This window comes from Chionomys nivalis, chromosome 5, assembly GCF_950005125.1.
Source record: "Chionomys nivalis chromosome 5, mChiNiv1.1, whole genome shotgun sequence".
Taxonomy (NCBI): domain Eukaryota; kingdom Metazoa; phylum Chordata; class Mammalia; order Rodentia; family Cricetidae; genus Chionomys; species Chionomys nivalis.
Window position 1 is genome coordinate 36598887 of NC_080090.1, and position 26241 is coordinate 36625127.

At 47.6% G+C, this 26241-nt stretch overlaps 1 protein-coding gene across 1 annotated transcript; it reads right to left on the minus strand.

The window, feature by feature from the left end:
• Positions 1-1303: 1303 nt before the first annotated feature.
• Cdhr1 (cadherin related family member 1) lies at positions 1304-25033 on the minus strand. The gene is made up of 17 exons (XM_057770967.1): positions 24779-25033; positions 24168-24263; positions 23113-23258; positions 21899-21949; positions 20623-20712; positions 18302-18388; positions 16087-16203; positions 14897-15040; positions 14445-14523; positions 12830-12930; positions 10792-10995; positions 10116-10268; positions 6464-6628; positions 5660-5727; positions 4900-5128; positions 4012-4269; positions 1304-3493 (listed from the first exon to the last, which is right to left on the minus strand). The coding sequence occupies exons 1-17, from the start codon at positions 24831-24833 to the stop codon at positions 2957-2959; spliced, it is 2580 nt and encodes an 859-aa protein (XP_057626950.1). The 5' UTR covers positions 24834-25033; the 3' UTR covers positions 1304-2956.
• Between the last annotated feature and the right edge of the window lie 1208 nt (positions 25034-26241).

Sequence of the window (26241 nt, forward strand, 5' to 3'; positions counted from 1 at the left end):
ACCCCGTACTGATGATAAGAAAAGTGGGAACCAGACAGCCTTGGTCTTTTAAACAAATTCACACATATGTAGCAACACCTAAGACTGTCAAACTGCAAAAGCACCTTATTATTTCATAAAATTAGAAAAGTCTGAGCTTAGAGGGCTGGGAAGATGGCTCAGTCAGCAAAGGGCTTGCTATGCACTTTATGAAGACCTGAATTTGAGCCCCAGGATCACATTTTAAAAAATCGGGCAGGCATTAAGGAGCGTGCTTGTAATCCCAGGTAAGTGCAGATCACTAGAGTTTGCTGGCCAGCTAGTCCAACAGAGTGGGCAAGCTTCAGGTAAAGTGAGAGACCCTGTGTCAATAAATAAGGTGGAGAGTATTTGAAGGAGACATCTGAGAGAGACCTCTGACCTCATGTGCATGGGTAACTCTCCCCCCAGTATATCTACATACACAGTTATATGCATGAGTACCTGCTTACAGGGATGGAAAAATGACTTCAGATCACTTAGAATCACCCCTACTGATTGGGCATGAGGTTAATACTCCATTTGTAGGTTTTGGAAAGAAGATGGCATTCCCAGTTGTTTTTCCTGTCTCCTTCCTACTTACTGACTTGGAAACATATCGTCAGGCCAGACTGTAGGTCAGGGCCGATCTCGGTGTGCTACAGTAGGCTGCCCTCCAGCTCGCCCTTTCCTCATGCTGTGGGACTTGCAGGCCTCGCCCCACTGACAGTGTCCCCTTCAGTGCTAACCACATTTGCTGGTCTTGTTTGGCTCTATCCTCTTCCCTCCCAGTTGTCTCCTGTTGGCTACTAGGCCCTTCCCCCTTCTGTGATCATTTCCAAGACTATCTCTCCTTGGGTCAAGTTCCCGAGTCTGTCCAGAAACCCACCCTCCTCCTAAGGACCGCAGTGCTGAACAGAACTTCCAGTCCAGGCCCCTTCACTACCTCATCCCCAGAGATGAACTGCTTTCCTGGTGTCATACCCACACCAGGGCCTTGCTCCCACTGGACTACTTTCGGGGTCATTAGCCTGTGCTTCCGACCTATTTCTTCCTCGAAGCAATGCTGATTGAACCCTTCTAGATTGAGCAATGCAGAATTCACATCCAGGGCAAGACAAGGTCTTGTAATTAAGATGTAGGCAGACAATTTAGACAAAATGCCGCCATGTCTCTTAGTGTGAGAAAGGAGGTCACGAATGGCATCATCACTGAACGAGCTATGAGTCAGGGATATTGGACCCCACAATAAACATCAATAAAAGAGGGCCAGGAGGTCAGCTTATCCTTTGAATGATAGGTTTTATTTAGCATTTACAAAAGAGTTTGACTGCATGCATATCATAGGATGTTGAACTCCCTGTGATGCAAACATGGTCCAGGCCAGCACTTTCCTGAACCATGGGTTAGACAGTGCCTTTCAGGCAGACTCGGGTTAGACAGTGCCTTCCAGATGGGACTCTTGCTAGACAGTGCCTTCCAGATGGGACTCTTGCTAGATAGTGCCTTCTGGGTGGGACTCTTGGTGTGCAGATGGACAGCCAGTGTTCATCCCTCAATACTGTGTGAGCTAGTGACTGCAGACCTCCAGATGAGGACTCTACATGCTAGCACATCTGTGTAACACCTCAAAACACAGTGGGGCCTCAAGTGAAGCACATGTTCATACAATCTGATCATATCAGAAAGCACGGAATCCTGGAGGGCACTGAAGAACGCACGTATCTAGACTTCCTTAAAGAGTTTCCTCAAAGGAAAACAGAACTTCTATGTATTAACCGTGGCAGAGTGTAAGGTTTCTCTCCTGTAAGATTATCACCTGCTAACAAGGTGTGTCCCAGCTAGAGAAAAACGGTGTGGACGTGGAGCTCGCGGACTAGATTCCTGCTACTGATCCGCCGTGTGCATAGAGCCAATCACTCTGGGAGACTCGTTTCTCAGAGTTGGGCTGAATATTACCACCTGACTGGTTCTTTGTGAGGGACATGGGGTGAGGGTTGTTGACACGGGTGGGAGGAAAGTTGTGTGAGTCCAGGGAAAGTAATTATCAGGCTATGACTGTCTGGGGCAGTGGCTGTCCCTATTATAGCATAGTCCCTCCTGGGGACACTAGGTGGTGCCACTGAGGGTGCTAATACTTTCTGGATGAAGTGTGGCCAGAGAGCTGGCCTAGGACAAATACTTTGCAATCCTGTTGTTCTGTACTTGGTTAAACAGGTCACTGTTTTTTTAGGGTTTGCTTGCTTCATTTTTCAGACAAGGAAGAAGACAACTAGAGTTTAAACAATATCTCTAAGGTCATGTCATTTGAGAAGAGCTGAATCAAAACTGGGCTCAGGCCTGATATCCACCTACCACCGTGCCCTGTCTCTTCAAGCCAAACTGAGAGACATCTGCGCCCACCCTTGGGAGAGATGGCCTTACACCTACATGTCTGGAGCACAGTCTTTTCCAGATGCCAGTTCTATTGTTCCCTGGCTTTGGGCATAGAATCTTATAGTTAACGTGGGTTTTCAGAGCTTCAGGGCCCTCTCTTATAGCCCACAAAGCTCACTGATTTTCAGTTTAGCTGAGAACAGACCTTCATTAACCTGCTGTTAGCTGAAGCTTCAAGATCTAGATTCTTGACAGTCTTGCTACCTGTGGTCTGGGCCCTACTTCTCAACTAAGGATGGCAAGGTCCCTGAAGGTTTTCAATGGCTGTGGGGTCTAGGCTTGGTGAGTAGAACCACACAGACTTGATTCCTTGTGGATTTCTATTCTCTGAAGAATAGGGAGCATTGTAGCTGTGCCAAGGACTTGGGTAGTGGGCCTGTATTTGCCAACTGCAACCTGGCTGAGGAATCTTTTGCCCAAAGCCCTTTGCAGAGCCCGATATACAAGGTGGCAACATTGTACAAAATAGAGGTGACCTTGAGAGTCGGTACAGGAGGACGGGAAGAGAAGAATCAGGGGACTTCTAAAAGTAAGCCTTGTTGTCAAGACTCTTCTTCTCAAACTTTTGCTTGAGCTCAGAGACCAGAGAGGACTGAACGGGGCCTCCTAAGTGCTTGTGGTTGGGTAACTGTTGGGGCAGCTGTGGGGCAAGGGATCCAGAGACAGTAGGCACCGTCCGTTGGGCCACTGTACTGGATACCATTTTGGGGGGTGGCGGGAGAGCTGGAGCTCTGGGGGGCACTGTGGTTTCTGCCCTGCTGGTATGGCAGTTCTCACTGGGAGGCTCCTCTTTGAGTATGAATTTGGTAGCAGCCTTGGCCCTCCTGAATTTGAGCCATTCTATGCGAACTTTGTGGGGTGCAGGGCTGGGCCTTCTACGGAGCACACGCCTCACAGGCAGGACCTTGTTGGACTTCTTGTTACGCCAGAAGGTGGCGGTGGAGATGAGGACGGTTATGGCCACAACAATAGTCATGACGCCAGCCAACACACCTACAGCCTTCATGGGATTGTCCTTGGTCTGTATGAGGAAGGCAGCCATGGAACCTCGGGAGATCGTCTGAAAGAGAAGTCCGTGCCCTATGTTAACTACTTACTCCTCTTCCCTGGAGGACAGCTGCTGTGTGAGCTTCTCTGAGGCTGACAGGTTTAAACATCCCACCCCAGGCATCCCCCGGGGAAAATCAAGAGAGAGAGAGAGAGAGAGAGAGAGAGAGAGAGAGAGAGAGAGAGAGAGAGAGCATAGTAGCCTCCTACAGACTTCAATCTCCTGCTTCGCTGGAGTCTTCCCTTGGACTAACAAAATAGTGCTTATCTTTGGTCACAGGGAGAACCATAAACCAAAACGAACCAGGAACCTGCCAGACACTGAACTCCACATAATGCTTTTGCTTCTACCTTCTAACACAGAAAACGTAATGGAGGCTTAGACAGCCTAGAGTTACATCACTAATTAATACTGAAGCTAGAATTTCAATTTGATTCCCAAGCCTCTGGGTTTGATTTCAAAGAAAGTCCTTTGCACTTTCGGCACAAGTTGCTCTCGCCCCCTTTTCCTGACCACAGCATTGTGCTCACCTCTGTGTCTGTAATTTCGATCTTGAGTAAGGCTGTTGTGCTGAAAGACGGGGAACCTCGGTCCTTGGCCTGCACCTGTAGGGACCACGAGTAGTCCCCGCTGGGCGTGATGTTGTGGAGAGCCTCCAAGGAGCGGATGGAATTCTTAAGCCAGATCTCTCCCGTGTGAGCATCAATGTCAAACACATTGGCTGGCTCTGCACGGGTGATGGAGTAGTCAACCAAGTTGTTTGGCTCCTCCGCATCCTTGTCCGTAGCCTGGGCAGAGAGGGCGGGAGGATCACTTGGGGAAGATATTCGTTGGCTAAAACAGTATATAAGGTTGGGGGTGCGGGGAGCTTTCTGAGTTGATGGGAAAGAATTCTAATCCTATTTGGATGGACTAGAACAGAGTTGGGGAAGGAGACTTTATGTGCTACTCTGAGCCTTGGTCTATGTTAGGTCTATGTAGGTGTTATGTAACTCCATTCTCAGAATACGTCTATGGAGTGCTTGTTGGTGATGCCTTACTCTACGTGCAAAGATGAAAGCGTGGATGCCAAGTGACTGGTCCATGATGGAAGGGGGGTGTCTGGTATCAGATCGTGTCTGTTGGGATTCAGAACGCATGTCTTTTCTGCATTATGAAGGCAGTGTACTGTGGGAAAAGCTTGCTTTGAAGGTATGCAGGTCAGTGACATAAATTCATGCAAGCACAGAACTCAAGCCCTCTGAGCCTCAGGTGTTTCATTGGTGATATTTTCCTTCCTAGGCACGTTTTCTAGTCGGGGTAGAAAGCAAGCTATGTATAGTGGCATGCAGCCCAGTGCCCTTAGCAGGACACATTTAATCTAACTTCAACGCTTATGGCCCAGTCAGGGAGGGTGCTCAGCTGCCTCTGAAACCCACCTCAATTTTCACTGAGGTTCCCAGCACCATCGTCTTCTCCTGGATGCTCTGCACAAACTGAGGGTAGTGGTCATTGACGTCCAGCAGAGTGACAAACACCTCTGCCAGGCTGTACCTCCCGTCCATGTCTTCGGCCTTCACGTAAAAGTTGTACCGCGACGTGCCCTCAGCATCCAGGCTGGCCCAGGGCTGAGTGTAGATAAGCCCCGTTGATGGATGAATCAAGAATCTGCAAGGCACAGAAAACAGAAGCACAGGTACTCATGTACACGTGTACATGCCTGCTTATGCCTACACACACACACACACTGCAGCAATAAGATGCATCTAAAAGTCCTCAGTGAGACATTGGGCAGCTTCCCCAAGCATCCCACCAGCTCTTGCCCCTTATGATCTGACTCTAGGACTCAGATCCAGCCATTGACAGGCAGCCCACACTACTGCCTGTTCTCCTTATCACAGCCAGTCACCCTACCCCAACCCCATCCTGTCCCTGCTCATCTGCCTTCTGAGGTCACTACCTATGCTCCAGGCTATGACCACAGCCTTCTTCTTTTCCAGTCTAGTGGTCCCTTATCTCTCTCTACCTCAGGTTCTCCATGGCTTCCTTCCATTTTTCGCCCCTCTCTACCCTGTACCCTGGGATGCTCATATCCCTAACCTGGCTCTTATCCTTTTACTGGTCCCTCCTGCTTAAGCAGAGGATTGCTTCACCCAGAGCCTTGCAAACTGCTTTGTCTGGTGTTCTGGACCTACTTACAGGTCTGACCCAGTCCCGTAGATGGAGTACTGAACTTTGCCCCATGGTCCTGTATCTGGATCCACAGCCTGGAAAAAAAAGAAAGCTCTGAATGGCACCAACACTATAGTGAGACAGGCAGTAAGTAGTTCCTGTAGCTGAAGGCAGCTTGCAATGGAAAGCTGGAAGAGCCTGGGGTATGTCCAGCTGGGGAGGGAGTAGCCTAGAGGTTGCCCTGTGCCCTGGTTTACTTCAGGGAGGTGTCAAATGTAAACAAACCAAAAAGGTTTATGTCTGGAAGATACTTTTTTCTTTCATAAACAAGGGGAAGATGGGAACGGGCTTCAGGCCCTGTGCTTGGGGCTTGCACATGTATCGCCATTATCATTAGCAGGAAGTGGCCTGGTGCTTGCTTCTACAACACATGGCAAAGGTAAGGAGATACTCCTTTATGAGCAGACTGTAAGAGTTTGTGCCTTCTGCCATATCACAAGACCCTTTCCTCATCTGGCCCCGGCTACATAACAGTGAGGGAAGATACAGATTATCATTAGGTGAAGAATTAGAGACATACAAAGGACAAGGACACAGCTTGTTCAAAGTCACAGCTAACAGTTGGACAGGTGGTGGTGGTGCACATATTTAATCCCAGCACTCAGGAGCAGAGGCAGTGGATCTCTCTAAGTTTGAGGCCAGCCTAGACTACAGGGCTAGTTTCAGGACAGTCAAGGCTCCACAAAGAAACCCTGTCTTGAAAAATGAAACAAATAAACAAACAGATCACAGATAATGACTGTTGGTCTTATGAACCAGTCCCCAACCTACTGTGACAGCCACCACGTTGGAACCCCCTGGGGCATTCTCTGGGATCCTGGCAATGTAGTAGTGAGAGGTGAACTTGGGGACATTATCATTGGTGTCCAGAAGCTGGATCACAATGTCTGCGGTGGAACTGAACTTCTCTGGGGTATTCACTTCAATGGCCAGGAGCTGGAGAAAGATCAAGAAACACACTTGTCAGGAAAGGCAGTTATCCCACTGAGGGCCCACTACCACCCATCCCCCCAGAACTGGTCATGTGCTCATCTCTCCATCTTTCCTGCTGCTGTGTTTCTTTTTCTCTTTCTTTCTTTTTTTTTTTTTTTTTTTGAGTCGGGGTCTTACTACAAACTCCAGTGGTAACTGCCAGACTTCCTTCCTCAGCCTCCCGAGTGCTAAGAACATGGGCGTGTACCACCACACCCAATGGGTACTCCATTCTTACTCTGGCTCCTGATGGGCTATCCCGGCTGCCATCTTCACAGTCCCTCATCATTCCTCGCTTGTGAGTCTGCAATGTTAGTGATCCTATCACTCCCACTTCCCAGGTCTGGAATTGCTGTAATTGTTGTCTTCTTCTAGGGGTCTACATATTCTCTTCTAAGCCACGTTTCCAGCTGTTCTTATAAGCTGATTTCTCCAGATACAAACCAGTATAATTTTGTCAAGTTTTCTCATCGAAGGAAATTCTAGGTCAGAGTTAATTTGACTTTACTAGCTGTAGACCGCCTCGACGGGTTACTCCGTCTAGAGTTTGTAACCCGCCTGGCTGGTCAGTTATTCCAGGGTCACGGAGAGGCACCACCTGAAAGACATAGGCTGATAAGAAGGAAGGAGGCTAGGCGCCCATGTTCCCAAATATGGTTTATAAATGTTCTTTTACATTTAAAGGGGGATATGATATAGATATGAATAATTTACATCGATATGGATTTTAAGGTCAATTTTAGTATATGTATATGTATTTCTGATCTTGATTACTGTATTGTGATTGTCTAGTTCATTTAAAATGTAATGTATAATTAGGAAATATAAGTTGTTAATGGATAATTATCAATAATAGTCAAGCTTGTAGTCATATTAGTTAGATTTTCTAGTTATATAGAGATATATTTCAGTTAGATAGGCATTCTTCATATCTTTCAAAGGCTACAGAATATGGCATTAACTGTTTTAATAATTTAGGGCTTTTCATGATAATGAGACACGTCTGCTCCTGGCAGCACCAATCTACTTCAAGAGGAAGATGGGCACCGAAGAGGCTCCTTAAGGAGTTTGATAGCCATTTGGGCAAGAAACTGCTCTTGCCTGGACTGTTGCATAAACTGGACACAGAGAACCCGCAGAAAGAGGACTGCTGAACTTGCCTAAAGGTGAGATGGTTTTTCGGGGTTCCTGACTCATAAAAGAGTCTGCGAGACATTCTGCAGGACACAGCAAAAAGTGACTGAACTGTCTTTGGAATTTCCTGCTTGATGAAAATGTCTGCTGGATACTATGGGCCTGAAGGCTGAAGATGGATGCCCCAACAGTACAAAAGAACTTTGGGTGACTGTCCAGGCAGCAAGATGTCTCTGTCATTTCTAGAGTTTTGGATTTCTTGTTTACTTAGGTAATATTATATCCTCCTGGAGTCTTTGATGGAGTTGAAGAATGGATAGATAGTTGTAGTTTTCCTTAGTTATGATAAGAGATAAAATAGATATAAATATTGTAACTGTAATTCTTGCTTGATAACCATTTTGTTATATGTAATTTTACTATGTTAAAGTTAAAGCCTTTCTTTTTTGTTTAAACAAAAAAAGGGGAAATGATGGAGGAGTTACTTTCATTTAATAAAGAAACTGCCTTGGCCCATTTATAGGCCAGCCCTTAGGTGGGTGGAGTAAACAGATAGAATGCTGGGAGAAAGGAACAGAGTCAGTGAGTCGCCATGATTCTCCCATTCCAGACAGACGCAGGTTAAGATCTTTCCTGGTAAGCCAGCTCGTGGTACTATACAGAATATTAAAAATGGGTTAGATCAATATGTAAGAGCTAGCCAATAAGAGGCTGGAACTAATGGGCCAGACAGTGATTAAAAGAATACAGTTTCTGTGTAATTATTTTGGATAAAGCTAGCTGGGTGGCGGGACGCAGCACCGCCGCTCCACCAACAACTAGCCATAGTGGCACGTGCCTATAATCCCAGAACTCAGGAGGCAGAGGCAGGAGGATTGTGGGTTTGAGGTCAGCCTGTACAACACAGGGAGTTCCAGGTCAGCTTGGGGGATATGGCAAGGCTTTGTCCTAAACCAAAACAAAATAAGCACAGCAGCAGCAACAACAACAACACACATAGGGGGAAGATTTGCAGTTTTAAAGGCAGGAACACCTTTCTAGCCTTATCTTCCTTAGAAACCTCTGGGGAAACTTGCATTTTTTTCACTGAAGAGCTGCCTGTTTCTCGTTAGGGTAATTCCTAAGAATGTTGTATTACTTACTTTTGCAAAAATGTCTTTTATTCCACTATATTCATATCCTCTCCCCCTCTTCTCACTCCCTAAGAAAACCATTGAGTGTAGAAAGCTAACTTTGTGTAGTGGTTTTTGCTTTATTTACGAAAATCTTTCAATCATTTTTCTTAAATTTTTTTCTAAGGAAACAATAATACTCCTTTTTGGCCCCTTCTTTCTGGAATTTGCAGCTCATATTTCCTCTTTATCTGGAATTATGTCATTCCAAACATTGAGTTAAACTATCTTGGTGACAACAGGCATTTGTGTTTTATTCCTAACATCTGACAAAGCCTTTAATATCTCACTTTTATCACGACGCTGGCTACACACTGTGATCATATAGAATTATAAATAATGATAAGTTAAATACTCTTAATGAAGTAACTTTTCATTAATATATTACTCACATGTATATATTATTAATTAATTATATTAATTAATTGTTTATATGACAGGTGTTATTTATATGTATTCATAGTGTTACATAATTATAAATGACATCAAAAAATGTATTTCCCCACTTCTGTTAGGGTTGTTACTGGAAGATGACAAATGTCAGAGGCACATGAAAATCACACAGTTTCTCTCTCTCTATCTATTAACACAGCCAACTATACTGGTAGCATGCCCTTGACTCCCCCGCCCTTACATTACATGGTGGTTTAGAAGCTGGCAGCTCAGTAAGGATGAGCTATGAGAACTTTGTAGAAGCTGTGGGGGGAGGTACCATCCCCACCCCCAACCTATCTCCTATTTCGCATGCCCACAGGATGCGCAGAAACTCTGGGGAAAAAAAAAAGAATAGAACCATTCAGGACTGGGAGTGACAATGGTCCTCCCACATTGAATCTGGAAGTGGTGTGAGCTAGCCTACTTCCAGCTCTATCTTCCCATCTCTGCCCCCATAATTTATGCCCTGGCAATGCTGAAGCATATGAGGGTTTTTGTTGAACTTGTCCATATCAGGTTTCATGGTCTAAGTTGATGAGGATGACTGACCAGGTCTCTTCCTCAAGAGAGCAACCAGATCATATTACAGATGGTTGTGAGCCACCATGTGGTTGCTGGGAATTGAACTCAGAACCTTTAGAAAAGCAGGCAGTGCTCTTCACTGCTGAGCCATCTCTCCAGTCCTAGAACAGTGCAATACCATCACCTACCTTAAAGGTTAACAACTTAGACTTTTCAAAGTCAATGGCGGCTGAGTTCTCTACTATGATGGTGACTTGGGCTTCATTCAGTACTGTCTGTGGCACCACTCGGAAGATACCTCCAGGTCCCACCAGCCGCAGGTTGAATTTGGCATTTGCTCCCTGGGCAATAGAATTTGGAGAGAGGAAATAGACAATAAATAAGAACAGAAATACATTATATATTTGTACTAGGTGGGGAGCCCTTACATCCCTTTAGCCCTAAGCAGTGAGTACTCTTTCTCTACAAATGGGAGTTGATTAAGAATCAAATTTAGTTGGTACTGGAGAGATGAATCAGCCATTAAGAGCACTGGCTGCTCTTTCAGAGATCCTGAGTTCAATTCTCAGCAACCACAAGGTGTTTCATAACCATCTGCCTGGTACTGTGCTGAGCACTGGAGGAGCAAGGACATTTACTGATGTGCAATTGGAAGGTCAGATGCAGAGGACCTTTTCTTCGCCTGCCTTCTACTTTGTAGCTGATTATTAATATCTAAGCAAATAGCATGGGATTGACTACCATCCCTCCGCTACCTCTTAGCTGCACCATCTTGTGTTATTCATTTTGTGACTTCTCTGGACCCTCTCTCTGAAGCTGAGCACTGGTACAGACCCAGTCAGTTTTAAGGCTCTGGCCACGCACCTGGTCAGAGTCGTTGACAGTGATCTTGAGTCCACGGAGGATCTCCCCCTGAGGTGGGTGCTCGTACATGGAGAGTTCAAACTTGTTCTGGGGCCCACTTTCTCCATAGAAGGTTGGGGGGTGGTTGTTGAGGTCCACAATTCTGATGGTGACTGGGACCGTGGCCTGAGCACCTGGGCTTCCTGGAGAGTTGACTTCTGTCACCTAAGATGGTAACGGATGGTTATGGCTGTGTGGCAGGCACACTGCTACTGGCCCTAATAATTTTTCCTCCTGATGTTCATACCCTTGCAATTCCTCTCTTAAAGTATGACCTGTCCTGACAACTTGCTTTTGACTGGTGGTATGGTTGGGTTATTAGAGATTATAATCCACTTTTCCTGCATAGCTTCTCTTTCCCAAGGCTTTCATGAAGCAGGCAGCAATGCTGGAGAGGCTATGGGATAAGGAGTTAACCGTAGCTAACCCATTGGCAACAACCAGCAAGCAACTGAGTTATACCAAAAAACAGGTGAGTCGTAAAGCTAGTCCTTCCCCAGCCAAGTCTCTGATGAGATCCCAACCCTGACTATCTCTGATTGCAGCTATGTGAATGACCTTGGAATTCAAGATCCAGTCAAGCCGAACCTGGACTTGACTCCCAACTCCTGTTTATTGCTTTAGGCCACTAAGTTTGGGGTGATTTCTCATGAAGCATTAACTAACTAATTATACAGGCTGTAGAGCCAAGACTGAGTGTTCATAGGCACCCCACAAAGCTTGTAACAAATATCCCTTTTCCAATGACTCCTTCCTGCGTTGTATAAGAATGTTCTACTTTTTTTGTTTTGTTTTGGTTTTGTTTTTTTGTTTTTGTTTTTCGAGACAGGATTTCTCTATAGCTTTGGAGCCAATCCTGGAACTAGCTCTTGAACTAGGCTGGCCTCGAACTCACAGAGATCCACCTGCAGGCGTGCACCACCACCACCCGGCTAAAAATGTTGTATTCTAAAAAGGTGCTCTAGATCAATGATTCTCAACCTTCCCAATGCTATAACCCTTTCTTACAGCTCCTCATGCTGTGGTGACCCCCCCCACCACAAAATTATTTTCATTGTTACATCAGAACTGTAATTTTGCTCCTGTTACGAATTGTAACATAAACATCAGTGTTTTCCAATGATCTTTGGGGTCATGACCTACAGGTTGAGAATCACTGCTCTAAATGACCCTCCCAGACCCCATTCCACACCTCTCTGTAGGCCTTCTCCTTCCCAGAAGCCTCCGCCTGCTGTCTCTCTTTCCTATCCCACTCAATTCTCACCCATCCTCATTTGGAGTTTTCACAGAAATTTCCACACTGCAGCTGGCACTACCATCTCAGCGTCAGAGGCTCAGCTCCCTTGGTTCTGTGAGTCAGTCCTTGGCAAGTTCTCGCTGACTTCTGCATCCCCTGCTATTTCCTCTACCTGCTCCCCACAGCCTCCTCACCCTCAACCTCTGAAGCTCTGCAGTTGTGGGCGTTGCCCACAGCTCCCCTTCTGACGCAGTCATCCTCTGGGAGGGAGGGGGAATAGTTCGTTCCCTCCGTGCCTGCCCTAGTTTTCTTTCAGTTGCTATCACAGAACACCCTGACTTAACGCATCTTAGGAGAGAAAGGGGTTTGTTTATTCCTGCTCCCCCTTCCAGGTACAGATAATCACTGCTGGGAAGTTAGAGAAGCAGGGGCTTGAGGCAGCTAGCTAGTCATGCCACACCCACAGTCAAGAGCAAAAGGAATGTATGTGTGCATGCTGCTAGCTCGCTGCTACTTAGAACACTTCTGGCTTTCTCTATTTGTATCGAGTCCAGGGTCAAGCTGCTGATACTCCCTCTGCATTCTCAGCAACCCTGCTTGTGATCTCACGCTTCTCTTTGCAAGCATTTGCTGCCGCCTAATGCAGGTGCTCCTTAGAGTAACCTTTCAGTCCCCTCTGAACAGAGCCCTTGGGTCTCGTCACTTCCATAGCTCTCCAGGACTGGACAGTGGGTGGGATAAGCCAAGCAAGTGGGGTGTCACCTGGACGTGAAGCTCATACACCTCTCTCCGGAGCTGTGTGGGGCTCTGAAGGACAGAGATGGCTCCAGATGTCTCGTTAACTGCAAAGACTCCATCACTTTCTGTCAGAGAAAATTGTCCTGCAGCTTAGCACAAGGTCACAGGAGGTAGCATAGCATGGGAATCATGCCACATATTCTTTCTTATTATTATTGATTTTTATTGAGCTCTGTATTTTTTTCTGCTCCCCTTCCTGCCTCTTCCCTCCCCCCTTCAGCCCTCCCCCAAGGTCCCCATGCTCCCAATTTACTCAGGAGTTCTTGTCTTTTTCTACTTCCCATGTAGATTAGCTCTCTTAGGGTCCTCATTGTTGTCTAAGTTCTCTGGGATTGTGGTTTGTAGGATGGTTTTCTTTGTTTCATGTTTAAAAACTACCTATGAGTGAGTACATGTGATAATTGTCTTTCTGTGTCTGGCTTACCTCACTCAGAATAATGTTTTCTAGATTCATCCATTTTCCTTCAAAATTCAGGATGTCATTATTTTTTCTGCTGTGTAGTACTCCATTGTGTAAATGTACCACATGGAGAGCTCCTCATAGAATGTAATACTGTCACCTCTCTGTGTCTTGCCAATGAGGAAACTGAGTCTCAGAGGGGCTAAGTAACTTGTCTAAGGTCCCTTAGCCAGTAGAGATCTGGACTTGAACTTTTGGCCAGCTCTCAACATTCATCCCACATGCCTTTTCTTACACATGAAAGTGTATGTGCGTGTGTGTGTGTGTAAGAAAAAAAGGAACAAGAGATAAGAAAGAAAGATGACGGGGGCCATGGAAGGAAGGAAGAGGAACACAGACAGGAACTTGAAGAAGACCTAGCAGTCGGAGGGTGAAAAGGAGAGGTGAGGAGGAGCGTGGGATGAATGTACTGTAACTGGGGGCTGGTTTCAGAGGTGGGGGGGAGGGAAGACACCCAGAAAGGGAGCCCATACATAGGTGATTTCTTGGTGGTCATGGCATGGTTTTATTTGAACTCCTGGAAGGTGGCCACGTACCAGTGTGCCTCAGGGGAAGGGTGGCACACGGCAGATGTAAGCGCAGCTAGGTTCAGGCTCCAGACATGCTGGCCTGGTCTCCTGAGGATATGGAGACCACCCCAGGGGACACTGTGGCCTGCTTGGCTACTGTCCAGTTGTGGTAGAAGAGCGTGCTAGAGTCATCTGACTTAGATTAAAATCAATAACCAGTAGTTGATACCTAACCACCTTCTGAACCTCTGTTTTCTACACACAGGCCTAGTACTACAGAAAAGCCACAACATCATTGTATCTAATTCAATTATCTGCCCCAGTCAATCAGAAAAGAGAAAGATTGAGAACAAAACACAGAAATTCTGAATGTGTAAGAAATGTTGCTACTCATGCTGTTGGTGGCTATGTCCAGGGCAAAAAGAGTATACATTTCTCTCAGGATTCTGCGGTGTTCTCTCTCACTGGGTGTCGTGACAAGCAAGGACAGAGCAAAGTTGTCATCTGAGGAAACTATCCCCACCTTCTTGTCATCCTGGTCCCATAGGCGAGGAAACCAGGATCCAGTTGCACAGAACCGGAAATGTGTCAGAGAGTTACCCTCACTTACCGTTCAAGAGCCTGTAGAGTATGCGGTTGGGTTTGCCTCGGTCTCCGTCTATGGCAACTACAGTCAGCACTTCTGAGCCCTTGGAGAACAGGAGCTGTTGTGATGAAAGCGTCTCCCCTAACCCAACACTGCCGCCCCATTATGGACAGGAGATATACTCCCACTCAGAAAAGTAGTTGGGCTTTGGGTGGCACAAGAAGGTGACTCCACTGGGACCAACGTAGGGCTCTCTGCACCTGGCCTCCCAAGGCTGAAGGGACCACCTGAGTGAATTTTGCCACTCCCTAGCCCCAGGATCAAAGTGTGACTTTCTAGAAACTCTTGACCTCTTAATTGACTCCTAACCAGCCTTCCACTGGGGAGACTGACTAGTGTGTGGTGAATCCAGCCACCCTCAGGGTTGTCCCAGGGAGTCACACAACAGAAGCCAGGTAGGCAATGCAGTCACTCACCGGAAGGGTGTCTTCGTAAACATAGCCATAGTAAGGTGTACCCACGAAAATGGGTGCCGTGTCCTGAACATCTTCCACGTTGATGGTGACTGTGGCGGTGGCTGAGAAGACCACATCAGCCCCTCGAAGCCTGCCGCCACCATCCTGGGGAGGAATCGGGCCAGAGAAGGAGGGTGAAGACAAGCTGGGCCTCAAGGTGACAGGCTCCACTTGAATAAATTCCTGCCACCTCCTGGCTGTGAAGCCAGCTGGCTCCTCCCAGTGTCTATCTGTTCTTGGGTCTCTGGAACCCATCCTCATTTTTCCGTGGTATTGGGCAGCCAGAGAAATGACACACGGAACCTTTAAGTCAGGTGTCTGACAGCTTTCTTTGGATATAGAATTAATTAACTCTCCAGGTACATTAGGTGTGATTAGTGCCAGACGGGGAGGAGTCAGACCTAAATTCTACCCCTAGCTGGAAACCAAGCCTCTAGCAACTCCCAAGAACTTTCCATATGTCCAGCCTATGCTGGTGGCTATGGAGTCCCAGGAATACAACTGAGCAGGTAGGGTGGTACCCAGCCTCCCAGCACAGACTGTAGGAGGGTGCCTACAGTCAAGCAGTAATCTGAAAGGGGGTATCCTGCGATCCTGCCATCCTGCGAAAGAAACCAATAGGCCTAATGTGGCAACTGCGTTTTCCTTCTCCCTGGGGCAAGAGGTTTGGCTGAGTGCCTGCCAGTTCCCAGCTTCCCACCCTGTGCTTCATAAACTGACAGGAGGAACTTCATAAAGCTTCAGAAATGGGCACTTGAGGACATTGAGTTCAGAGAGGGGATAGCTGGTCACCCAGCAAGGAGGAGAGTAGCATGTGTCATTCTGGCTAGAGAGATAGAAACATGGAGGTTGTGAGAGGAACACAAATCTCTGTGTCATAGCTCCCTCCCCTATGAAGGGACTAACCTCTAAGTGTCTAGGGAGTCATATGACACCCCCTAGAAGGAGATGTGGTCCCTCTAGCCTAGAGACACCAGCCTCCCCGGAAAATGTGTTCAGGCAGAAGAGTTTCCAAGCAGCTGCCCCCCACCCCCTTTGTCCATGTCTCCTGTTCTGGAAAATACCCACTCTTTAATAGAACCTCACTGTGCTCCAACCTAGCAGAGGCTGAAGTTACCACTGGATGTTCCCCCTACGTCCTCCTTTGTTACCTTGGCGACCACAGTGATGAAATGAGCCCGCGACTTCTCGTAGTCCAGTGTGGCTCCAGCCTGGAGACGCAGCACGCCACTGTGACGGTCCACGGTGAACTTGGAGGAGTGGAGGTTCTGTAAAGTTGGGGACCAGCTGAACTCAGGGTGCAACCAGGCAATGCCAGAAGTTTTCACGTTGCCCATTGAAGGAGTCACTGACCTTTATCCCAGAAACCCTGGCTTCCAGGCTTAGATTGCAGGTTCCAGTCCCCTGCTGTCTGAACTCGGGGTTTTCCATCAAGGAAACTTTTGTTCAGGTTTTCCTTTTTTTTTTTTTTTTTTTGGTTTTTCGAGACAGGGTTTCTCTGTGGTTTTGGAGCCTGTCCTGGAACTAACTCTTATAGACCAGGCTGGTCTCGAACTCACAGAGATCCGCCTGCCTCTGCCTCCCGAGTGCTGGGATTAAAGGCGGGCGCCACCATCGCCCGGCTTCTATATCTTCAGTCAAACCCAGCTCTCCCTCACAGCAAAACCTGTTGGCTTGTAGCAGGAAGAAACATTCACAGAGTATTCTGACTTGGTTGAAGCTAGGACTTAAGTCTAAGAGCGAAAAAGAGAGATCTGCGGACCCTCAAACCACACCAGGTAAAAATGGCTGTGATGTGTCTGCTCCTGGCAGCACCAATCTACTTCAAAAGGAAGATGGGCATTGAAGAGGCTCGTTATGGAGTTTGATAGCCATGTGGGCAAGAAACTGCTCTTGCCTGGACTATTGCATAAACTGGACACAGAGAACCCTCAGAGAGAGGACTACTGAACTTGCCTAAAGGTGAGATGATCTTTCGGGGTTCCCGATTTATCAAAGAGTCTACGAGACATTCTGCAGGACACAGCAGATAGTGACTGAACTGTCTTTGAAATTTCCTGCTTCATGGAAATGTCTGCTGAACACTATGGGCCTGAAGGCCGAAGATGGATGCCCCAACAGTACAGAAGAACTTTGGGTGACTGTACAGGCAGCGAGATGTCTCTGTCATTTCTAGAGTTTTGGATTTCTTGTTTGCTTAGGTAATATTATATCCTCCTGGAGTCTTTGATGGAGTTGAAGAATGGATACATAGTTATAGTTTTCCTTAGTTATGATAAAGGATAAAATAGATATAAGTATTGTAACTGTAATTCTTGCTTTATAACTGTTTTGCTATATGTAATTGTACTATGTTAAAATGAAAGCCTTCCTTTTTGTTTAAACAGAAAAAGGGGAAATGATGGAGGTGGGTCTTGTATCTTATCTGTTGCTTTCATTGGTTAACTAATAAAGAAAACTGCTTGGCCTGAAAAAAAATGGCTGTGGTGGTCATAAGTAGTGTCTGATAAAAGATGGTAAGTGACCAGAAACAGGCTCTAAAAACACTTGCCTCTGCTAAGGTCCTCTGAGGCTCTTCCAGTTAGGGAAGGTTGGGAAATGGGTTCCAGATACTGTAACCTTTGCTTTACATATGTTTAATCCTCATGATGGTTGAATAAGTAATGTTTCTCATTCCCAGTAGAAGAGTTAAGGAACATGTTGGAGGAACATGCCATTGTGTGTTTGTTTGTGGGGGAAGTGTTCACCTCTAGTTCTTAGGAGTTCAGAGGATTTCTCTAGAACTAGTAATTTAAGCAATGATGACATATTGTCTTGAGAATCTGAGATTAGGTGGCCAGATTTGGAAAGAATAGAATGTGCTACAAAAACAGCAGCAATGTGAGGTGGATAGTGTTTCCTGGGAGACCAGGAGAAGGCAGTGGTCCAGGGCAGAAGCTCCCATCGTTGCCAATGGAGCATAGAGGGATGAGCGCGAGGGCTGGGGCACCCTGACTCTCTTCTTTGGCAGAGTACCTGACTTCTTCCTTTTGACCATTTGAGTCCTAAATGAATTTCTTGCATGCTGTGAGGGTACTAGGTGTCTAGAAATTCTTTAGGGAGAAGGGTGGGGGAAGTAGAGAACTGAGGGTTCCAAAATCCTAAAGAGAGAGAGGGTCTGGCCCAACTCTGAGGAAGTCAAGATGGACCAGTTTGGGGAAGAGGTTTCCTGTATCCTTCTGGTCTTCATCCCTGTGGGGTACCCTTGAGAACAGAAACACCGGCAGGCATGAGGGGAGGGAGTGCTAGCTGGTGATGGAAGTGGAGGACACCCAGGTGTCCTCTCTGTCTCAGGGCCCCGGCTGCACAGTGTATATTCTGTCTTACCTGTAGGAAGTAGGTGACACTCCCTCCAGAGCCGGTGTCCTTGTCCTCTGCATGGACCTTAAAGATGCTGCTCCCAGCCGGTGTGTTCTGAAGGGCCACACCCAGAGAAGGGTCAGTATCGATGACAGGATGGTGAGGGAGGCAGAGGCACGGGGGTCATGGAACAGAGAGGTCAGTAGGGTGACTGGACAGGGATGAGGAGTGGTGACAATGCACCCAACAAGTGACAGAGAGGAGCTGAGGGAGTGGACACAAGGACAAGGGTGGGAAGGGGGAGAGCGAGAAAAGAGAGGTCACCTGAAAGGGGAGAGGGAGAAGCAAAAACTAGGCCCCTAAGAGCTAAAAGATTTAAATATAAAATACTAATTGACAGCCGGGCGGTGGTGGCGCACGCCTTTAATCCCAGCACTTGGGAGGCAGAGGCAGGTGAATCTCTGTGAGTTCGAGACCAGCCTGGTCTACAGAGCTAGTTCCAGGACAGGCTCCAAAGCCACAGAGAAACCCTGTCTTGAAAAAACCAAAAAAAAAAAAAAAAAATACTAATTGACAAACAAAGACACAGCTCATAAACATGGAGATATTCAGGATCACCAGGGAACACATATACACAGTTTACTGCAAGAATGGAGCATCTTCCACCAAGGACTTAGAAGACATGTTTATCGAGGGGTGTGTGTGTGTGTGTGTGTGTGCACGCGCGTGCATTCGCCCACATGCCACAGTCATTTGTATGTGGGTCAGAGGACAACTTGCAATTCATTCTTTCCTTCACCTTGTGGGCTTTGGGGATCAAGCGCAGATGGTCAAGCTTATTGGCAAACACCTTTACTCACTAAACTGAGTGGCCCCTTAGCAAACATTAGGATGGAGACAATTGTTCTCTTGCGAATTTATGTGAGCGACTCAGTATAGTAACTTCAATTTTTTTAAAACTCTATCTTAAGGATGCTTTTTGCATTAGGAGGCAAATTCAGGGCCGCAAGCATTGCTGGGAAGTCTTCTACCACTGAACTATACCCCTAGTCTGAAAACAAAAGAATCTCAAGTAGAGACAGGGGGACCAGAATTCAAAGCCATCCTTTCTATAGAGCGAAGCTGTCAAAAAACAAAACAAAACAAACAAAAAAGCAACAAACAAACAAACAAACAAACAAAAAAACCAGAACTTTTGGTTTGAGCTACACTCCTGTCTCCCAAATAATACGAATATGGATTGTCACCACTCTCAGCTTGAAAAGAATCAAAATTAAAGGGGGAGTTCAAGCAGTGGTGGCGCACGCCTTTAATCCCAGCACTTGGGAGGCAGAGGCAGGCGGATCTCTGTGAGTCTGAGACCAGCCTGGTCTACAAGAGCTAGTTCCAGGACAGCCAGGGCTGCACAGAGAAACCTGCCTTGAAAAACAAAACAACAAACAACAAAAAGAAAATTAAAGGGGGAAAACATGTCTGTATGGGTGGAAAAACAGCTCAGTGGTTTAGAGCAATTGCTGTTCTTGAAGTGGATCTGGGTGCTGTTTCCAGCACCAACACAGCATCTCACAACCATCTGTAACCCCAGTTTCAGGAGACGTGACCCCTTCTTCTGGCCTGTGTATGCACGTGGTACACACATAATCACATACAAAAAGCAAGTGAATATTTTTTAAAGCTTTGCTTAAAGGTGGATATTTCTTGGGACAGTAGAAATGGAAAGCTTAAATATCTAAATATAAGGGGATTCTTGACTTCCATCAGTGTATGCTGGCTGTTCACTTGATAGAAGCTTTTACGATGATGCTAATGACCTAAGCTTGACAAGGAAGGAACAAAATTCTTATGTTGTAATGAAATGAAGAAACGAAATAAAGAGAGCATATTTTTAGAATCACAAATACACCAAACAAAAAGAATAAAAACCCTATAACCACACGTAAGAATATTAAAAGGAAATACAGTGAAATTTAGTTAGGTCTCAAAGTAGGGGCATGAGAATGGCTTTAAAATGCATTTAACAGCCGGGCAGTGGTGGCGCATGCCTTTAATCCCAGCACTCAGGAGGCAGAGGCAGGCGGATCTCTGGGAGTTCGAGGCCAGCCTGGACTACAAGAGCTAGTTCCAGGACAGGCACCAAAGCTACAGAGAAACCCTGTCTCAAAAAAACAAAACAAAAAAAAGCATTTAATATTAATACACAGGCATTTTCAGTTATAGTAAAAGCGGCAAGTGGGTGTAGAGAGTAATGGACAGGTTACTACATGCAGGATTCGGTCAGAGGGTAGCTTTGGGATGAGGCCATGGGCCCAAGTGGGAACTTTGTCCCTGCCTAGGGGTCCCTTGCTCACCTCTGGAACCAGGACAGTGTAGGGCTCCTGGATGAACCTAGGTGCCTCGTCATTGGCATCTGTCACCAGTATTACAACTTTCTCTGCCACCTGAGGAGTGGAAGAGTCAGGAATTGGGGCAGGAAGACCTTCTTGGGAGATTAAAAAGATGTCCCTAACGTCCCCAGCTATATGTTTCTACTACTATTTCATTCTCTCTCTCTCTCTCTCTCTCTCTCTCTCTCTCTCTCTCTCTCCTCCCTCCCTCCCTCCTTCCTCCTTTCCTTTCCATCCTGCTTTTGTTTATTTATGCAACAAATGTCTTTAAGCAACCCCTTGATGACAAGCGCTTCGTTTCACCCTAGAGACAGAGGAACATTTGATGGAGCATTTTTTAGTGACCGCAGTGGCTTAGCTATGGGGAGAAATCAGCATATAGAGATACCATTTAGAATGGCAATGTAATATACAAGTCCTGAGAGCAATGCCCCAAATGTAGAACCACCTGAGAAAGTACGTCTATGACCTCTGCCAACGTGTCCTTTGTGCTGAATACTGCAGCCAGAGGCCCTACAAGGATCCTGAATTGTGGTGGTGGACACCTGGGGACCTCTGGGACCAGAAGTATTAACCCTGCAGCGAGTTTGCCAGAGGGAAGATGCAGTAATGAGCCGGGAAGCTGGGATCAATGGGCAAAGCCAAGAGGAGACAGACACAAAAAGAATTCAGAGCACAGTAGGAGAGTCTGGCTGCATGGTTGGCAGGATGGGTGGGGGAGAAGCGTTGGGAGAGGCAGATGGCACCTGACAAAGAGGCCTTGCAGGGCCACTTGGATTTCATCCTGAGGGAGGTGAGGGCCAGCTGTCAGTGCTTTCCCAACTGGAGAGCAGCCAGATCTATGTTTCCCAGTGAAGGTCTTGACAGCACTCTGAATACAGATTGGATGGTCAGAGAGCCCCTGGGGCCTGTCACAAGCATGTCAACACTGAAGTGGCTGGCAGAAGGTAGAGTCCATGGGAGTGGAGGAAAAGGGAGGGAGAACACCTGGCACCCTGGGGCTAAGAGCCAGAAGCTGGCAGATGGGGAATGAGAAGACAGGTCTGAGGAGATGCGTGGTGTAGGTGAGACCCATCAGAAACGAAGCTGAGAGGCCTTGACCTCTGCTTATCCCTTCTCTTCATTCACCCAAGACCTCACTGTGTCCCCTTAGACGTGGGCACTTTGGCCAGGCCTTAACTGTCCCGGGTTTGAGTACCACAGCTGAAAGAGGATCGGTGCCCCGTGCAGGCTGACTCACCAGGTTGAGGCCATCGGAAATGCTGATGATGGCTTCAATCTCATCTTCCTTCTGTGAAGCAAAGGAACTGAGTGACAAACTGGGAGCAGCTTAGATTAGAGGCTGCGCTAAGCTGCAGCCCCGTCAGAGAAGGCTGTTTTAGGGAGTCGGGAGCTGAGCAAGGCCGTCGTAGAGCTTTATGAAGCTCCACCCTATGGGGTGTGAGACCTTATTTGGGAGGGCTCTGTGTATCCAGAGTTCTCCTAGATCCAGAGGATTCCTTGTGTCCCCCAAAAGATGCTGTCCTGCTAGAGAAATGGGGTGCAACCCTGGTGTGGTGTTCCCAAGAGAGGAGTTTTCCCCAGTTCTCCTTTCTTCTCTCCCTTTTCTCTCCACACCTACAGTCCAGGATTCGGCAACGGTCCATGTTCATGGTGTCCCAAGTGTTCCCTAGGGCTTGCTGGGATCTCGAGGAGATTACCAAACATATATGTATGCGTGTGTACATATATATATATATATATATATATATATATATATATATATATATACATATATACGTATATACATTCAGGGCACAGGGTAGTGTGTTGGCAGCAGTCTGTCTCCACTACAAAATCCTCATCACCATGCTGAGTTCTGTTGCTTATCCCAGCTCCCCCCCCGCCCCCTCTTCTGACCTGTGGTTGGTGGGGTTTGCCGTGGAACCAGAAAGATGAGTAGCAACAGCCGTGACTGAGTTATGTAGGCAAGTGAAGGGAAAGGAAACTTAAGCCATATCATCCCAGGGTTCAGAAGTACCCAGAATCAGGGCTGTCCCAAACTCAGATGCTCTCTCTCTCTCTCTCTCTCTCTCTCTCTCTCTCTCTCTCTCTTTCTCCCTCTCTCTCTCTTTCTCAACCGCTCTCTAGCCTAGACTGTGGAAGTCCCTGGGGTTTGTGGGGCTCCTCCAAGACCAGGCTTAAAAACCCAGTAAAGGGGGGGGGCTCTTTCAGAAACTTCACAGCACAAATCTTGATTGTTTGCTAATAAAATGGCCGGCAGCTGCTGCTGAAGGACCACCACTACCTACCCTGGAAGGATAAAGAAATCTTTGCTAACATGAAGCAGGCTGGGGAAGAGCTGCAGTATGGGGATTACCCCCTACCTCACCCCATCTTCCACAGAGAGCAGCACAGAGGTTTCTGAACGCTAAACAAATGGTAACCTCGATTTTCTCCCATGCCTCTTTGTACCTCTCTGTCCAGCTCTTCCACCAGGGTGATGTTTCCAAAACTGGGATCGACAGAAAAGACACTTCTGGTGCTGGGGTCGAAGCTGATGTGGTAGGAGACAGGGCCTCCCTCAGGGTCAGTCCCATTTAGGGTGTATACGTGAGAACCTGGAAGGAGACAAAAGAAATATCTGGAACCTGGGACCCAACTTTTCCTGAAAGTAGAGAATACTCCGAGCTAGAGATTTCACTGTTAATATTCAGTGCCTTGGGGACTGCTCTCTTCCCAAGGCCTCGCCCCTGTTGGCTGCTTCCTTCTTTCTCTTTATTCTCCAAATATATCAGATGTTATCATCAGCCGCTTTACTGTACTGTAGTACAGCTGCAGAAGAGGAGGCTAACGGTAGAGACTATTCTTCTACCTGAAATGAATTCTCTCCAAGAAGTTAAAACTGGAGGACGGGGGTCCCTGGGATCAGGAGTCATCTTCCCAAGAGCTAGGGAAACCTTCACTAGGTAAAATACAGGGTGTAACCATTCCTGTCTCTTTCCACCCACCACTCTGCACACCTCTTGGTTGGAAGTTCTTGGGTGGCATTTTTTTCTTTTTTAAAAAATTTTATTGATTTTTATTGAGCTCTACATTTTTCTCTGCTCCCCTCCTTTCCTCTCCCCTCCCCTTCAATCCTCTCCCAAGGTCCCCATGCTCCCAATTTACTAAGGAGATCTTGACTTTTTCTACTTCTTGGGTGGTTTTTAAGTAGGCTTGCGGAGGTTAATATGTTTGCTCAAGGTCACAGCCTAAAGAGCAGCAAGCACCTCATGACTATGCTTCAAAGAGAGTCAGCCCACCCCATCTTTGTGTCCTCTTCCCAGTCTCCAGGAGGGGTTCAGTTTAGGTCACTGTGGCAGCAATGACCTCCTTCCTTGTCATTACCCTGGGGCATTCAGAACACAAACAGAGTTCCCATGGGGCAAGGAGTCACGAGTCCGCTCCTTGAGTTCTGAAGTTCTTTTCCCTCTGGGGAAACTCACTCTGGAGACCTGGGGTGGCTGCGGCCAAGGCTACTTTCTTACCTACAGGAGTGTCTTCTGGGAGGCTGAACAGGGCCATGTTTCCATTAGTGCTGCCCACTCCATTGTCAAAGAAGTGAGGGGCAAAGTTGGCCTGGGCTAGAAAAAAAATGAAGACAGACACCTCGATAGAGCTTCACACCAGCAAAGTCACCTATCTGGGCCCAGCTAATGAAACAGACGGTTTCTGTCTCCCTGCAGAATTCCTCCCTGGGGTACTTGGTGAGGGTATGCTTGGGCTAGGCTCAAGTGTTTCAGGGACACATTTTACCGAAGGCACGTAGAATCAGGGTGAAGGCAATCACACTCCATCAAAGAGCTCAGAGAGAGGCTCTGTGTGCTGGGCCAAGGTCACACTTCTGCCTTGTTCAGGGCAGCCACCAGATCAGTCCCCTAGCCTCCCGGCGCGAGTTTAAAGGAGCCAAAATATCTAGTAGCAGAACCCCAGACTCCCGGGATGCTGGCTTCTAGCCTCTGGAGAAGTGCCAAGGGAGCATGCCTCCCAGTTGGAAGGCTGCTCTCTTCCCAAGGTCTGCAACTGGACAGTGCAGCCCCAGCACCCCTGTTTCCTCAGGACGCGCCAACCCCCACTTTCCAGGGCCCTCGCCACTCACCCAGGTAAACGTGCAGCAGCCCCAGAATCAGGGCGGCCCGAGCGCCGCGCCTCATGTCTCCGCAGACTGGTTGAGAGCCTGGCCACTGCCGGGGCCGGGTGCTGGACCTCGAAGCATGCCCTGGGCGCGGGAGGAGAGCAGAGGCGATGATGTGGGTGACAGTGGCGGCAGCAGCAGCGGCGGCAGGGAGGGAGCGCGGGTGGTGCGAGGGCGCTAAGCCTATGCCAGCGCTCTGGGATCTGCACAGTTAGATGGCTCAGGTCAGACAACTAATAAGACCAATTAAGGGGACCAACTTGGAGCAGCGGGCGGGAGGGCGGAACAAGACTGCCTCCCTCCTACCACGCCCTCTGTGTCCTAGCAACCCAGGAGCAGCAGGTGCAGAGGTGGAGCTTTGCAGAGGGACTGTGTGCCTGCCTGAGACTACCTTGAGCAAGCCACAAGAAATTCGGGGTTTCCCGTGGTTTGGTGGGGCTTCGGCTGCGCAGGAATTTTCCTGCTTTATTTAACTTTTTTTTTGAGACTTTCAGGAAGGTCAGACCTTTCTGATCAGAGCATTCATGAACGTAAAACAGTGAGCAGTAAAACAGCCCAGCCTCTTCCAGGGCAGAGAGGACGGCGGTGGTGAGAGAAAAGAAAGGGCAATGAAAAGCAGTACAGCCTTGGCAGTTCAAACAGGTCCCTTTGCTTTGAGTTAGACCAAAAGAGCAAGAGTCTAGGGGATTCTATCGGAACAGAGTTGGAATGCAGAAAATCCCACGAGTGTTCCTGACTTGGACCCTCCTTCCCCACTAACATTAGAGTGTGAGCAGAGATATCCCCTGTACCCTTCTCCGTGGTGGGTCATTCATCAGGCGGTATGAAGAGTAAGGCAAAGCTTGAGTGATGACTTGAAACTAGGTTGCTTTCAAAGCTGCCCACGGGATGCTGTCTGTGCCGGTCGACAAAGGAGACCCTCTGCAAGCTCCCTGGAGCTCTCAGCATCCCCCCTGCCTCCCCGCTCCAGGGTACTTCAAGAAGCAGGGTACCTATATCCCTTGGACCAGAGCTCCCTGATCAACTCTTAGCAAGGATGAGCACCGGGGAGGTGCTGAATCAGGACACCTGAGAAGTGCAGCAAGTTCTGGGTAAGTCTGACCAAAGGACTTTCTCTGAACTCTGCTGGGCCTTTGGCTGAGAGTGGGCAAAGTGCATCCCACTGATACTTCTGAATCTTAGCTTTCCGAGATGCTTGGAAAAAGGCAGGTCCTACACGGAGTGTGCAAGACGGGCGGGCTTGCTGGAGATTGCTCAGACTTAAGGGTTCCTGAAGCAGGTGTCTTGCTGGTGTGCTGAGAAAACCTGATTCTCCCCACATCTTGTCTACCATCTCCTCCCTAAGAGCTCCTTCTGGCCTCCGACTTCTCTGCTGTCACAGTTCATTCTATCAATCGACTTGCACTGGAGAGGAACTGAGAAGATGT

Bases quoted from the DNA above. Each gene is read 5' to 3' on its own strand.
- Cdhr1 (XM_057770967.1), bottom strand. From the start codon at position 24,833: ATGAGGCGCGGCGCTCGGGCCGCCCTGATTCTGGGGCTGCTGCACGTT. The intron at 15,041-16,086 runs GTAACAAAGGAG...ATTCCTCCCCAG, and splicing joins TCATCACTGTGGTCGCCAAG to GATGGTGGCGGCAGGCTTCG. The intron at 4,270-4,899 runs GTGGGTTTCAGA...CTCTCTGCCCAG, and splicing joins GAACCTCAGTGAAAATTGAG to GCTACGGACAAGGATGCGGA.